The 14,248-nt window shown below is 41.7% G+C and overlaps 1 protein-coding gene across 8 annotated transcripts in view; it reads left to right on the top strand.

Moving 5' to 3' along the window:
- CDH20 (cadherin 20) overlaps positions 1–14,248 on the top strand; it is a 1,654,453-nt gene that overhangs the window by 1,460,853 nt on the left and 179,352 nt on the right. For all 8 annotated transcript variants that reach the window (XM_069219506.1, XM_069219508.1, XM_069219509.1 and 5 more), the window contains one exon: positions 9,458–9,825. In XM_069219506.1, coding sequence (XP_069075607.1) covers positions 9,577–9,825 — 249 coding nt within the window. In that variant the 5' untranslated portion in view covers positions 9,458–9,576. The remainder of the gene's footprint in view (positions 1–9,457; positions 9,826–14,248) is intronic.

The following is a 14,248-nucleotide window of genomic DNA, read 5'->3' as shown; positions in this document are numbered from 1 at the left end:
GCCGGAATCCTTGTCAGGGTGAACCACAAAAGTCACTAAATTAACCTGTGCTTAATCCTCAGGTAGCTTGACACAAGGCAATCCAGCTTAATTTAGAGACACTGTGTAAAGTACTTATGCAGCACCCAAACAGTAATGTTGTGAAAACACAACACAAGGAAAATCCCAAACCAATTTACATTTTACTAAATACAATTACACTAAAGCATATTAAATCCAATCAGTAGAACCAGAGTTATAACTTTTTAAGGTTTTCAGTGATATTAAATGCCAATGGTACCCGGTCACCCAAGCCAAAAGTTAAGGGTGACCACAATGGAGTGTGCCTTTGGTACACAAAGTGTATCGGACCCGGGCACTGCTTACCGTCAGAATTAGAAACAATTCTGAAGAAAAGGTTGAGAAGAAGGTAGAGTTCAATAGGGCAAGGGAGAAGGCTGTGCCCAAGGATGAGTCGTGGTCGCCTAGGAGCCACTTGAACATGTATCAGTGAAGCCATTAATGATGGCGGGAAAAAGCTTAGAGCAAGAGAAGCTGGATTTCCAGGCCAAGGAGGTTGTTACTGTCAATGTGGAGCCTGTTGCCACTGAGCCTAGTGAAGAGTTTTACCTTCGTATTTAGACAACTTTTTGGAAGTTGAACACCTCAAGAGGGACGAGGCTGCAGACTGTCACGGGTTCCACAAGACTGGATATCATTGGCACAAAATTTGCTGCTACAGGGAAAACGTAGTGGCAGCTACCGCAAAGTCAGATCAAACGGTGATGCACCTTAGGCAGATTGGCTTCAGGTAGGTCCCGTCTTCCGTCTCCAGGAAGTTTTTGATGAACAGTTTTCCAAGTCCCAGGTTTAGAGCTAGGCAGGAGCAGTACCACAAACACCACTTCCAAGGGTACCACTTGGGGGGGGTTAGGACTCACCCCAGCAAAGGCTAGATGCAGGGTTCAAGGTCTCTTGAGCTTAGTATGTCCTTATAGCCCACACCAGAGGCCAGCCAACTAGCCTTTGAAGTCACATCTAGGGGTCCTAGGTTCAAGGGGATGGTCCAGTTTGCCTTCAAGCAGCAAGGCAATCCTTCAAGCAGCAGAGCAGTCCTCTTGTAGTGGCAGGGCAGTCCTCTGGTGGCATGGCAGTCCTTCTGTAGTCTTCCATAGGTCCTGAAGTGTACTGAAGAGGTGTCCTGAGGGTACATGGTGCCAGCCACCGAAGTGGGGGATTCCCTATACTAGGCCAACACATGGTTCTGAAAAGTTCTTCTCTTCTCCTCTGAAGGCTCCAAGAAGTCTGCAGTGACAAAACACTGCTAACAAAATGCTGAAGTCAGGGTCTTTTGCGCCCCACTCACTGTTGCTTCGGAGACATCTTCAGAATTGTGACTTTAGCATTAAAGAAGATTTTAACTTACAATTCATTTGAGTCTAAGCAAGACATCTTTGGGAAGAGAATGTGGCATAACAACCAGAGTTTCTGACATATGGACTGGGGAACCAAGTTTGAGTGTCTTTGTCCACTCAGCATATCTTATCATTCTGGGAAAATCATTTAATCTCCCCGGGCCCAAAACAAAACATGGATGTGTCCTTGTGTTATATAACTGGTGCTCCTGTAAAATAATTTCGGGACTAGTTTGCGCTATATCAAACTGCCAAATATTTTTTTTTTTTTTAAAACATTTCCCTAAGTCAAAGTTAGCATTAACTTTAATAAGGTAACCCAGTGTTAGTCAATTTGAGAGAAGGCCTTATAGTAGTGAAAAACAAGGAGTTTTTCACTATGAGGACATGTACAACTTAAACCTAAATGTCCTACTTTTTCAAATACAATGCACCCTGCCCAAAAGGACTTTAGAACCTACCTTAGAGGTGACCTGTATGTATTTAAAAGGAAGGTTTAGGCCTGACAAAATATTTATTTTTCCAGGTCGAAATGACAGCTTAAAACTGCACTATACAGTAGATTGGAATTACAGACCTGAGACGTGTTTTAGAGTGTTACTTTAGTGGGTGATGCAATGAGTGATGCAGGTCCACTAATAGTGTTTAATTTACAGGCCCATGGTACATATAGAAACCTATACTAGAGACTTAGAAGTAAATGAAATGTGTAAATCAGGTGTAAGCCATTGTTTGCCATGTTTTAGGGAGCAGGCTTACACTTCAGCACTAGTTAGCTGTGGTAAGGTGCACAAAGTACTAAAACCAACAAAAACAGGTCCAGCAAAGCAGGGAGGATGAAGGCAAAACATTTGGGGGAACTCCATGCCAAGGATGTCAGGTCTCACAAATACCAACACTTTGTGCTGGTTTACGTCACTTTTTGTGACTTTCCACCAGCGCAAAATGTTGATAAATCTGCCCCACAGTTTCCTGAAGAATCCACTTGAATGGTATAAAGTAAGATATTTTTTGATGGAAGTTTGGCTGCATCACTGCTTCACGTCTATGTCCATAAGTGGTAGTATTCTTGTCGGGCAACGGAGACCACCAGCTACCCTGGGATCACAAAGGTCTTCACGGTTCCCAGAAGAGCCAAAAGCTGCATTTGTACATTTTCAATGAAGGGTGGAAACCTTCTCAAACAGTGTCTGGAGGAGGCAACCGGGGGTGGGAGTTAACCTAGGCAACCAGAATGAAAGGCGGAAATTCATCACAAAGTCAGTGGTGAAAAAGGAGTTCATGTCAAGCACCTCGGGTCACAAACATAAACTGCGCTGATGGTGGCCATGCTCATTTTCATTGGAACTCAATTGCGGGTAACAAATTGAGTTTTAGGCACTTTCCAAATACTTTGTTCAATTAATTTATGTAAAAAAAAAAGAATTTGAGCAAAACAAGCACCTTCCCAGAGTGTTCTTGAGCCTTTCTCATTTGGGTCAAAGGTTTTGCCTTTTGGGAGTACTTAGAAGCTTGAATGTTTCATTGTAAGCTGTGTCTTTTGTGTAAGTCATTTAAAATTACGATTCTGTGGAGAAATCTTCAGTTTTTTTCTACGTGCTAAAACCTTTCTTGATTTCATCAATTGTATTTTGGGGACTCTTTTGGCCTTGCAAAGAAAATTCGCCGATAAGGTACATTTCATTAAGTATATCTGCAGAATGTGTGCATCCGGTTCAGGTGAAGTGCCCGTAGGCAAACTCCCAAGTTGGCCCTTAATGCTGAAGACAACAGGCCCAGCAATGCAGGCACGCACATTAGTTTCGAGTCTGTACTCCTGAGCTTAATGCACTTTGACCCAGGACAGGTCTCACCATTATGAGCCAGATCTTTGGAGAGAGGTCAAGGGTTCCCTGTAACTATGGATTAAACAACCGAATGCAAAAGGCCTAGGGGTGTCCCTGGCCCCCCCACATAGGAGCAAAGAAGATTCCTCGAAGCAGAGTGACCTGCGTGGCCACACGTACAGGGTGCATAGGAACATTAATAAAACAATGCATTCCAGTCTGTGCAAACAGCTCAACGTCAACTGGTATGCTCCAGATGCATGTTTTCCAGAGGTGGATTGAAACATTTTGAAAATCATTATTTGTAACTTTAAGGCCCTGATTGACTAACACTTTGAACCAGGGTTGCCTCAAAAAAGTGACACAAAGTCGCAAAAAATCTTGTATTAGTATTTACTTTCCAGGGAAAAACTATGTGCTACTTTTCTCTAGCCTGACTCAAGGGGCCATTCCATGGGTGCTACACGTGTGTTCCTATGCAATCACCCATGGTTTTGATGCAAGTCTCTATCTACAACTTTTGGTGAACAAGAATTTGTGCTAAAGAATACACCTCCTCAAAGCATGTGTAGCGCTGGAGGAAAGTTTTATTTTTTCCAAAAGATTCCAGCTTTGCATGTGTGCTTTACTTTACAGCACACATGCACGTTTGGGAAAGTACTAAACTATGTCTAAGTACATTATTTTGTACTGGTAGGCACCTTTCCACTACTACCCTATGGTAGTGACACACACGCACACCCTTGCACTACGATGGAAGGGTGAGTGCATTGGCTCAAGGCAGCCAAATATGCACCCCATAAACTCTTCTGTGTGCGAGTAAAACTATATTCTTAAAACAAGCATATGCACCACTGATACGCTTTTCTTGCCAACATTGGGCCGTATTACCCATTCTCTCACCTTCCATCACTCTTTGACAAATAATTTTGTTTGTGACTATTGTTTGGATTATCTTTTTCATTTGTCATTTGTGATGGTACTACAGCATATGTTTACACATATTTGCATATGTACTTGTTATGTTTTTTTGTTGTTGACAGTAGTACTTTACAATATGTGCTGAGCTAGTGTCACTTCAACATACACAGATAGCCTCTAAGGCAGCCATCTGTGTCTTCGTCTTTAGAAAATTAGTCATTTTTTAAAAACAGAATGTATGCCCAAGTTAAAACACGTGGGGTCCCTGCGATTACCATGTGCAAGTCACGCGGGTGCAAAGATATCCTCGCAATTATTCATACAAATTAAGGAGCTGAATGACATGAATGAGAGACATTTTAAACCATAGTTTATATTCCAAATTATACTCTGGTTAGGGGCTTACACATTTATTTTCGGTTCTGCTAGCCACAGTAATCTTACTGCTATAGCTTTTATAGCATCAGATACAACATCATTCATAGTCAGACTTTGCAGCAAAAAGTTTGCAGTATCCCAACTGACCCAGCTGAGCCTGACATGCGTTATCCCCCACCGCACAGAAATCATATATACAAGGCTTTAATTCTTTTCTTAAAACTCATCACTAGGCGTTGCGACTGGAGACACAGTATTATTTTATATTTTACCTGAATTTCTTTTTTACCATCCCTTATTTTTCTTGGCCATATGCTTTATGATCTAGAATCCTGTTGAAATAAAACTTGAATAAACAATCCTCTTAAACTGAGCTATTGAACCTGTCTTCCGACTCTTCTCGGCCCCTTTCATGAAGGTATTCCCTATTCTGTTAAATGTATTTCTGCCTTGTAAATTGATGCTCATTTTAAATGAATGATCTACAGCTTTTATTCTGACATGGAGCCAGAATTTAAAAGTACAGTCGAATAGGCCATTCTACATTATTTAATGACAAATGGTAACTGTGATCTCGTTCACTATATATAATAGCTGAGCCAAAGAGCTATCCTTGCCAAAAAAAATCTTATACTTTTATATTTGGCATCAAAATACTTGTCCACCTTCCCACAGAAGTCCTCTAGGATCAGCACTGAAACAAGTCAGCAGCTGTACCTCAAATAGGACAGGAAAGGAAACCCCACAACGTGAAAAACTAATGGCTAAACACAGCTGCAGCCTTAATTTTAAAAAGCGGAATATATCCCTTGAAATGCTGAAATACTTAATTAGGTCAAGCCTAGCAGACAGCACAAACATCTGGTTGCAAAAGACATATTGTGCACTTATTAAGAACATATAGGGGCTTGGAGCCTGCCTATTACTTACCATTGGTTGGCTTTCCTGTCACTCTCATTTGCCTGCTTCTTCTCTGTGTCCCAGCTTGACAATTTTGTGTTTCCCCGCTTCAAGGAGCATAGCCTCTTTACCATCTTTTTAAATTGACTGGCATCTATGCTTCCACTGCTTGCTTTTCAAGCACTACTTTTTCTTTTGGAGAGCATGTGTTTTCCAGTTGTCTCTCTTGTGTAATTATTTCCTCCTGCACTCTATGTTGCTTTCAGTCACCCATGTGCTTCTTCTCACTATGTGGACCACCACCTCCCCCTGGCAAATAATGAAACATGAGCAGAAGGGCAACACATGCCCCACTCCCCGGGGACCACCCCCCAGAGGCAAAAATGCTTCTAATATGTGGGGGAGGCCCAATGGCCTCCCCACAGCTCTGGGGAACACCACCTCCCCCTGGCTAGAATGAAATATGAGTGAGGGGCTACGCGGCCCTTGTGCCCCAGAGACCACCATCCCCAGGGCAAAAATGCTTTTAATATGTGGGGGAGGCCCAATGGCCTCCCCCAAAGCCCCAGGGACCACCACTTCTCCAGCGCTAGAATTACCTGTCTCTGTTAGTGGATCTGTGAGTGAGTTTGTGAGTGCCTGAGTGGGTCTGAAAGTGGGTGTGTGAGTCTGTGAGTAGGTCTAAGTGGGTGCATGCGTGTCTGAGTAGGTGTGTGAATGGGCATCAGAGCCTCTAAGTGCATGTATGAGTGAATTAATTAGTGTATTAATGAGTTTGTGGTTTTTCTTTAAAATTTTTCAATAATTGAGAATATTTTACAATTAATTCACAGAAATTCATGAAAGATTTGTGAATTTTCACGAATATCATGCTCCGTGATGCAAAATTATACTAAATTATAATTTGTGCCAAAAACACCAATATCACACACCTGGGGTAAGGTTCCTTGACGACCCCTTATGCCACTTTCATTTTGAATTTCAACCCCCGGGGACTGTCTCCCATGAAATAAAATGGCAGTTGCAACTTTCTACTCAGGTTGCAGTCAGCCAATTGCAACCCTTCTTTTCACACGCATATTCACGAAAATGTGCTAATTATTCTCGGCCGGAGATATATAAATGTATTTGCACTTAAATATCACCTAAACTACTTAACAGATTTACAACAAATAACAAAAAACACAATCTGCGTACCAGCAGCTAGCTTTCGGACACTTTTGGTGTAATTCCATCCAGTGGTTTAGGCTATACATGTGTGGACAGGTTCTATGGGACTTAACATGGGAAATGCAATTTTTTTAGCCCCCTTTTTTTTGGTCCCTGCTTGACTGATCACCCCAAAACCTTTCGGTGTGCAACAAGAGTCACTGTGCCACTTTTTTTTGTTAAATTTCATGAAGATTTGTCAAATGTTGGCATGTCAAAAAACACTTTTGCTATGGAAACATAGTCTTAACTATACATACTGGCAACTACCAGTAGATAAATATATATATATATATATATATATATTATTCAGCCAAAGGGAATTCACAGCACTCCACAAAGTCCAGTTATCAGTCTTTTATTAAGTTGCACAACCACCAACGCATTTCAGCTCGTCTAGAGTCTTGGTCACGGTAGTGAGCCTCTTCACTCTTTTTACTTTTATACGATGAATCCAGAAAGCCTATAATGAGATATTCTGGATAATCCCGGATACCCATCAGTTCTATTAAGCCTTGCTGGGATACAGCGAGTATCTCCTTCTCAATCATAAACTTTTAGCACATTCAATAGTGCCACAAGGTCACAGTCTGAGCAGTTGGGGACCATAGGATAGGGAAGCTACTGCGTTATTTAGAATGGGCTGGGGTAAAATATTCTAGAAAAGGTTATGACCTTTGCTAAATGATATTTATCCAAGCATTTAGGGGCACATTTAGAACTTGGCGGGCTACCCACAGGCCCACCAGGCAATGGCCTCCGCTAACCAGATGAAGTCATATTTAGAGATCTCATCAAACAATTGTGGATCTCTGTGTCATATGAGGGTTCCTGGGCAGTCTACATTCTGTGCACCTTGGAGTGGTGCATCTGTCTGGTGCACAGTCCCTGATGGGAACGTTATCCTTGCAGATGAAGGTTGCTGTGTATGCAAGGGTGACACCTCTATGGAAATCAGTATCACTTTCCTTACTACTGTCCGGTGTTATCTAATGTGCTTCTGGAATGGGAAAATCCCAATGTATTCTGAGAACCAAAATATTAAACGCCTTACATAAGGGTCTGATATGTTTTATCATTTTCATTATACGTCACAATTTTTTTTTTTTAAGTACTTACTAAACAGTATGTATTTGCAGGTTAAGCTTTCTATGTTGAACAGAACTGTGCTGTTTGTTTATGAAGGAAAGTGCATAGAAGTTAGTATTCCTGTGTGAGCAGCACACAAGTGAAGAACTATATATGCAATACTAACAAGGTGCTTTTAACCTGTATAGGGGGGGGGGATTACCAGTAATGTAAATTATCACAGATATGTTCAATTTTTTATTAGTATCTAAAATAGTATGATTTAAAAGGAACTTAATTTAAGTTGCAGTTTTGCTTTGCCAGTTCTAGTCCGAAAAACGTAAGTATACAATGCTAGCAAGACTGTTCGTTAGTTTAATATCACTAAAAAATCGTAATTCCAAACAGATATGTGAAATCCATGCCTGTGTCTACCGCAAATGCCAATTGGCCCTCAGAGGGGAAGACATTGCTTTCCCCAAAGTGAACAGCGACAAGGTGAATGCCAGGGAGTATATGCTGAGTGTTTTGACAGAGTAACTTGAGTGCCGTGCCACCTCATTAAGCCGAACAAATCTGAGAAAGAATCGCCCAAGACAGCCCCTGGCCCAGAGTGAGGTCACCGACTAATTTGACTTCATGGCAACAAAGGAGCCTTGACTGATGAGAAAGTGTCCTCCTGATGGAGGTCGGCATTCCTCTGCCACAACACGCCTTTCAGTCCTAAGAGGGGAAATTTGTTAGCTCGCCTCGCTCAGCATTCACTCAATAGCATGTGGCCGTCAGCCTCATCAACCCCTTTGTGGGCGCCACAATGATTAACTGACCATTCAAATCCGAGAAGTGTCACATTAGCTGCAGCCATGGCCCTCAGAGAGGAGTCGGCCGAGGGTGAAACCTGATGGCAGGCGTAGGCATAAAGGACTGACTAAATTCAGACGCGATTCACTGCTGCGGTGAACCAAAACGTCTGCCGTGTGATGCACCGCCGACATTGTGGCACATCTCAGGAGACACAAACTCGCAAATGTAAATATGAACAATCCATTACTTCTGTGGGTAAATCATTTAGTCAATACCTTATTTTCCAGAGCACAGAACAATTTAAAATGTTTCTAGGATAACGACACTAACTGACAAATCAATTAAAAACTGAACCCTACTGAATCCAACTGACTTCACCCCCGTAGGTTTACACGTCATGCAACGGTGGCAGGCTGCCTGTAAGAAAATGATGTGCTTTTGTTCTGTAGGGCACACCTTATCATTAAGTTCTTTGTGAGGAACCAGTCTATAGTTTGCCTGCCTTTCTTGAAAATAAATTGGCAGTGCCAGGAGCTGAGATTCCCGCCTTTTAACTTCCGCAATGATTATTGGCTGAATAGGGGAAACAAGTAATAACAAGCTCGAGAATTAAATGGTGCCGGAGGGCTCTTTTTTCCTCGCAACCTCAAGCTGTCTGTCTATTTTTTGGCAACGATTATTTTTCAAATGGGCTTTTCTTTCCTTAACTGATTTCTCCTCTTCCCCAGACACTTTCTGTCTTGCGAACTGATTGTAGTATAGACATGCTGTATTAAAAATTGTATTTTGTGATATTTTCTATGTGACGAAAATGAGATTTAGGGGCTGTTTAATGAGTACTACTCCAGCTTTTTATTTAAGTTTAATATACTCTCCTGGTTTTAACATTATACATTTCCTATTTCTGTGTGTCAAAAAATATACAAAATTGGCTGTTTTCTTTTTAATATTTTACAGGTAATCACCGTCAGAGGTGAAGTCTATATCTCCTTCTATTTGGAATATCCTTATTGTCGAAGGCCACTCAGAACGTGGCGCTGAAAAACCATTAAAAGGTATCGAGACGCCCTCTGCTGATGAGGACTACAGGCAGCATGAGGAACGCATATGGCTGCCTTGGAAGTGTCTTATTCTTTTACTTCTTGGAGGTGATGGAGCTCGCAACTGCGCTACCTGGGAGTGTTGGGGCTTTAACAGAAGGATCCGAAAACAGCAAAATGATACCCTTGCGGCTGTCGCAGCGCCGGCTGAAGAGAAGTTGGGTGTGGAACCAGTTTTTTGTCCTCGAGGAGTACACTGGATCAGACCCTCTGTATGTTGGCAAGGTAAGAAGCGGAGACGAAAGAGTGAGCCAAGTATTCTTGCTACCCTGATTCTAGTCGATTGCCCCCTCTGTCCCTAATACTGGGTAGTAATGAGTCAAGGTAGTCCCCTAATGTCACAATAAAACAAAGGTACCTGTACATCATCATCCCAGATGATTCAGTTCATACTGTGTGAAGGTTGACTTCAGTGACATGGCGGAGGACAAGGTGGGAATCGCAGCCATTGTGTATCTGTTTCAATCCCAGGTACCTTCGTTAAAATGGGAAAGTGCGCCAGGTAATCATTTCTTAATATTACAGAGCTGGCATGCACTGCGATAGGGAAAACGCCAGTTTTCGTACAGTAAGGCTATTTTTTTCATGATACTAAACGATTAAAAGTCAGATTATGTTGTGAAATGGATCTTAAAACACTGGTAGCAAGAGTGCATGTAGCGATAGGTTGTGGAAGAGTACAATAGACAGGTGTTTAATGTAATAGGTTTTGTGCAGTTCTCCTTATTGTTCAGTCAATAAACATATTTGAGTTTCTTTTTAAGGGCGAGACACACGGAAGAGGTTTTTGGATTAGAGCAGTTGTATGTACATACATACAGTGTGCATGCCCATAGTCCTTGTGCTTTCCTCCACCGGCACATAATTAATCTGATTATGCTTGGGTACACAATTACAAAACACATTCAGAAAATGGAACACAGGACATTAATAAAAGATTGAATGATTTGATCATCGGCAGGTTTATGTCCATTTACATAGATGAAGCACATCAACAGTCATGATTACTCACCTCAAAAGCTCCAACAGGATACACATTTCACTCACTTAGTAACATGTAACAACGTGCAAAGAGAGTAATAATACTTGTCCATTATGAAAGCAAAATTCTGTACTCAGTGACCATTGTTCAGCATTGACCTGCATGGCAAAATATAGCTAGGTCACCAGAAACAGACTGAAAGAAAGTTTGCCAAACGTACCTTTCAAATGGTGTTTCAGTTAAATGGCCTGACACACTGTGTATCTGTTGGAATGAGCTATCTATGAAAAATATAAAGGATACGTTGGGGTACAAGCCCTCAGGTCTAGGAATCGACTTGATCAATTGGATCAATTCATATTGCACACATTGCAAATTTCTAGTCTAAGACCCCTCTCATAGGGAGCTTCAGGGTCATTCTTAAGAGCCCGAGGGACAAATGCACAGAAACGCAGAGCAATGAGTTAACCACCAGCCTATACATATGTACAGTTCTAGATTCGCTGCAGGGCATGCCCTAACTCGAGAAACATGCATGTGCACTGCAAACAACATTAATATTTCCATATTTGGCACACTCAAGGTAGATTCCTAATTGACAATTATTCTTGGTTTTAAGAACTTGGACAAAACACATACTTTTGGAAGCTTTCTTCCTAACTGTGGTAAGTTTATTTTATTTTATTTTTCAGTTTTACATGGCTTGGGAATAGTCTAACCAGATGCTTAAGTGCTTTAAAGTTAGATGAACATATTTAAACAGGTTGTCAAAAAGATGACAGTGCACATTTTTGGACTCGAGCAAAAGTAAACAAATCCATTTCGAGCAATCAAAGAGACTTAGTTATCTGATGAGGCACTTTAAGAGGAGGTGTTCTTTCAATGCCAGTAGTGATGCAATTTGTCGGATCTCCTTGATGATCTCATTCCATATTTCGGGAGCAAAATCAAAGAAAGAATGTGTTAGGATGGATATTTGCATTGATTGTGGTGTTTCCAAACAGAGTGTAGTTTACTGAGCAATCCTCTAGAACCCCCAGATAACGTTACTTTTTATTAATGTAGCTGGGTGTGTTTAGCTTCTGGATCTTGGAAATGCTGAAGGCAGACCTTAGGAAGCTTTGGACTTCAAATGTACCCATATGAGTGATTTCAGAACTGGAGTAATATGATCACATTTCCTAGAGACGAAGATGAGTCTGGCTGCTGCATGTAAATCGTTTTGTTTTAGTTGGACTATTGAGGAAAGACATTCTGCATTCAAATCTGGATATAGCTAGTGGTTGTACACTAGACGTATGTAATTTCTGGGACATTGGGGCTTGATTAATTTGACATGACCGAGTTGGGACTGTGCACTTCTTGCCATTGTTTAGATCTTTTCTAACAGCAATATAAGTGCCAGAATGCAAAGCTAAACATTGGAGTTTCTCACACTTCGACCTAGAAAACTAGAGAAGTCTGCAGAGGAGGCGGGGTGTGAGGGGTGGGGATTCAAAGCACACCCACCCAGAAACTGCCACATGAGTTCTGATGTGTGATAACCCTGACTGTGTTCAACATGCATCACAAAAATATGGAACCTTGAGAACGATGGGGCGGGGCCAGCTACTTGAATAAAAAACAGTATTCTGCAATTATTTTGTTTGCTTTTCGTCTTAAGGTAAATACAATTCACAATATAATGTACGCCTTTAGTGAAAAGTAAAAGCAAGTTAAAGGAATCAGAGGGAAATGAGCTTGTTTAAGTTATGAAAACTCTACTGATTAATTCTAACATCGCAGATGTCTTTGTGCTTAACCACATAGCCGCAGAACTGAATGTTGCTTGGAGTAATGAGGAATAGTGCTGCTGCACTATAGTGCTACAGAGTCCCAGCCTCAAACAGAAAGAGTTGTTAATGGGAAAGTTATGTTTACCGCTCAAGGAAAATAAATATTTGTGACTGTGAAACCTTAAACAACTCCATCATTTCAATCCATCTACTGACTTCCCAGGAGCCCTTAAATGATCCAAATAACCAATTGCACGTTTGCATTTCTTTCAGGATCCAGGCACCCTGGAGTGGTGGCTTGTTTCTTCTTTACCTCACCTCGCCCATCATGGCGTTAGAAAACAGGCGGTCCCGCCTCTTCCCTTTCAGCCTCCCGCACCTCAAGCTCGGCATTAACCATTCAGGGACTGTTGTTTACTTAAAATACAAACTTTGGGCACTGATTGTGTAATAAAACAAGCATTTGCAATGCAATGGGCCTCGCGTTTGCTGGAGCTAGAGCTGTTAGCATTGTAAATTCCTAACTGGACTTTTGCCACATAAATATGAAAATTAAGAGTAAAATAGTTGACATAAGCAAGCCAATTCAAAGTGCCATGGCCGCCTTGAGCGTGACCCCGAAGGAGAGACACAAAAGGAAAAATAAGTTTGCTTACAGTCCAACATATTGGCAAACGTGCAATAATCCATATAATAGGGTCTGTCCCCAAGGTGGTAAGAAAACCGCCCCAAAGAGGGACAAACGTAAAGCATTTACCCATGATAACAAAGGATTTTTAAAAGGCAAGCCACGAACAAGTGAAAGTGATGGGCGTGAGGTGGGCAGGGTTAAAAGCCCACATAGATAGCAACACTGCTATGCTCCACCTAGAAAGTACACCTATTTCCTGTGTCAAAATTTCACCAATAATTATAATCAAATGTATATTTCAATAATTCACTCATTACAATGTTTAATAAAAGTGATTGTCTCAAAACAAGTTTTAGAAAAAAATAATCAAAATGTCTTTAAGTCTTTTTTTTAACAGTTTTCAGGCTACAAAATGTAGCCAAAGAACCAACTATAAGGGAGCCCTGCACTCAAGCTGAAAAGCATAGAGTTACAGGTAGGAGTGCTTAAAAATACGGTAAGCTCTCCTGGGTCATGGATTTAATGGCCCAGTAGACACTGTTTTGTTTAATGTTGTTGGGGGCTGCTACACTCCCTGCAGACCCCCACGACAATTAAAAAAGCCTTGGTGGTATCCCTCCATCTTAAGTGGGTACCACCAAGCTCCATAAAATATGTACACAAAAAGACCTCAAAGAGCATTATCGGGTACGCCTTAGCGAAGCAGTGAATAATAAACGACCACTTCCTGCCACTCATTTATTATTCATTTTTTTTGTTTCCTTTTTTTCTATGTTGAAGCTGTGGGGGCCTAGGGCTCCACAGCCACCGCTTCAGAAGGAGCTGGTCACTTTGCTATTTTATGGTGGGTGCCTCGGTGCCCACCCAGGGCACCCACAGTTCAATTTTTGTTGAGGACCATAGGGGGAGCCCAAGGGCCCCTGTTGCCTTGACTGGTGCCCCTGGCAGGAGGTGCCCATTTGTTAATATTAAGTGGGTGCTCTAGTGCTCACTTGGGGAACAAACAATTCAGACCAGTTGGGGGCTGCTGGGGAAGCTCCAACACATGCACAGTCACTGTTGGCTCCCCAGACAGCACCACATTGGGTGCAGGCGGAAGATAGCACCTTTCCTTTAATCTTGCCCAAGTTGTTTACTGCTCCTGCTGGGTGGGAGCAAACATCTGTTCCCTGCCCTGGAGAGTGCATGCAGGGTATGCAAATTTGTGACAAACTATTCAAAAAACATACATGTTTTTTGCTCTGGCGGAGTCCCTCTGGG

This window comes from Pleurodeles waltl, chromosome 2_2 (genome assembly GCF_031143425.1).
Source record: "Pleurodeles waltl isolate 20211129_DDA chromosome 2_2, aPleWal1.hap1.20221129, whole genome shotgun sequence".
Taxonomy (NCBI): domain Eukaryota; kingdom Metazoa; phylum Chordata; class Amphibia; order Caudata; family Salamandridae; genus Pleurodeles; species Pleurodeles waltl.
This window is presented reverse-complemented; position numbering and strand designations above follow the sequence as displayed.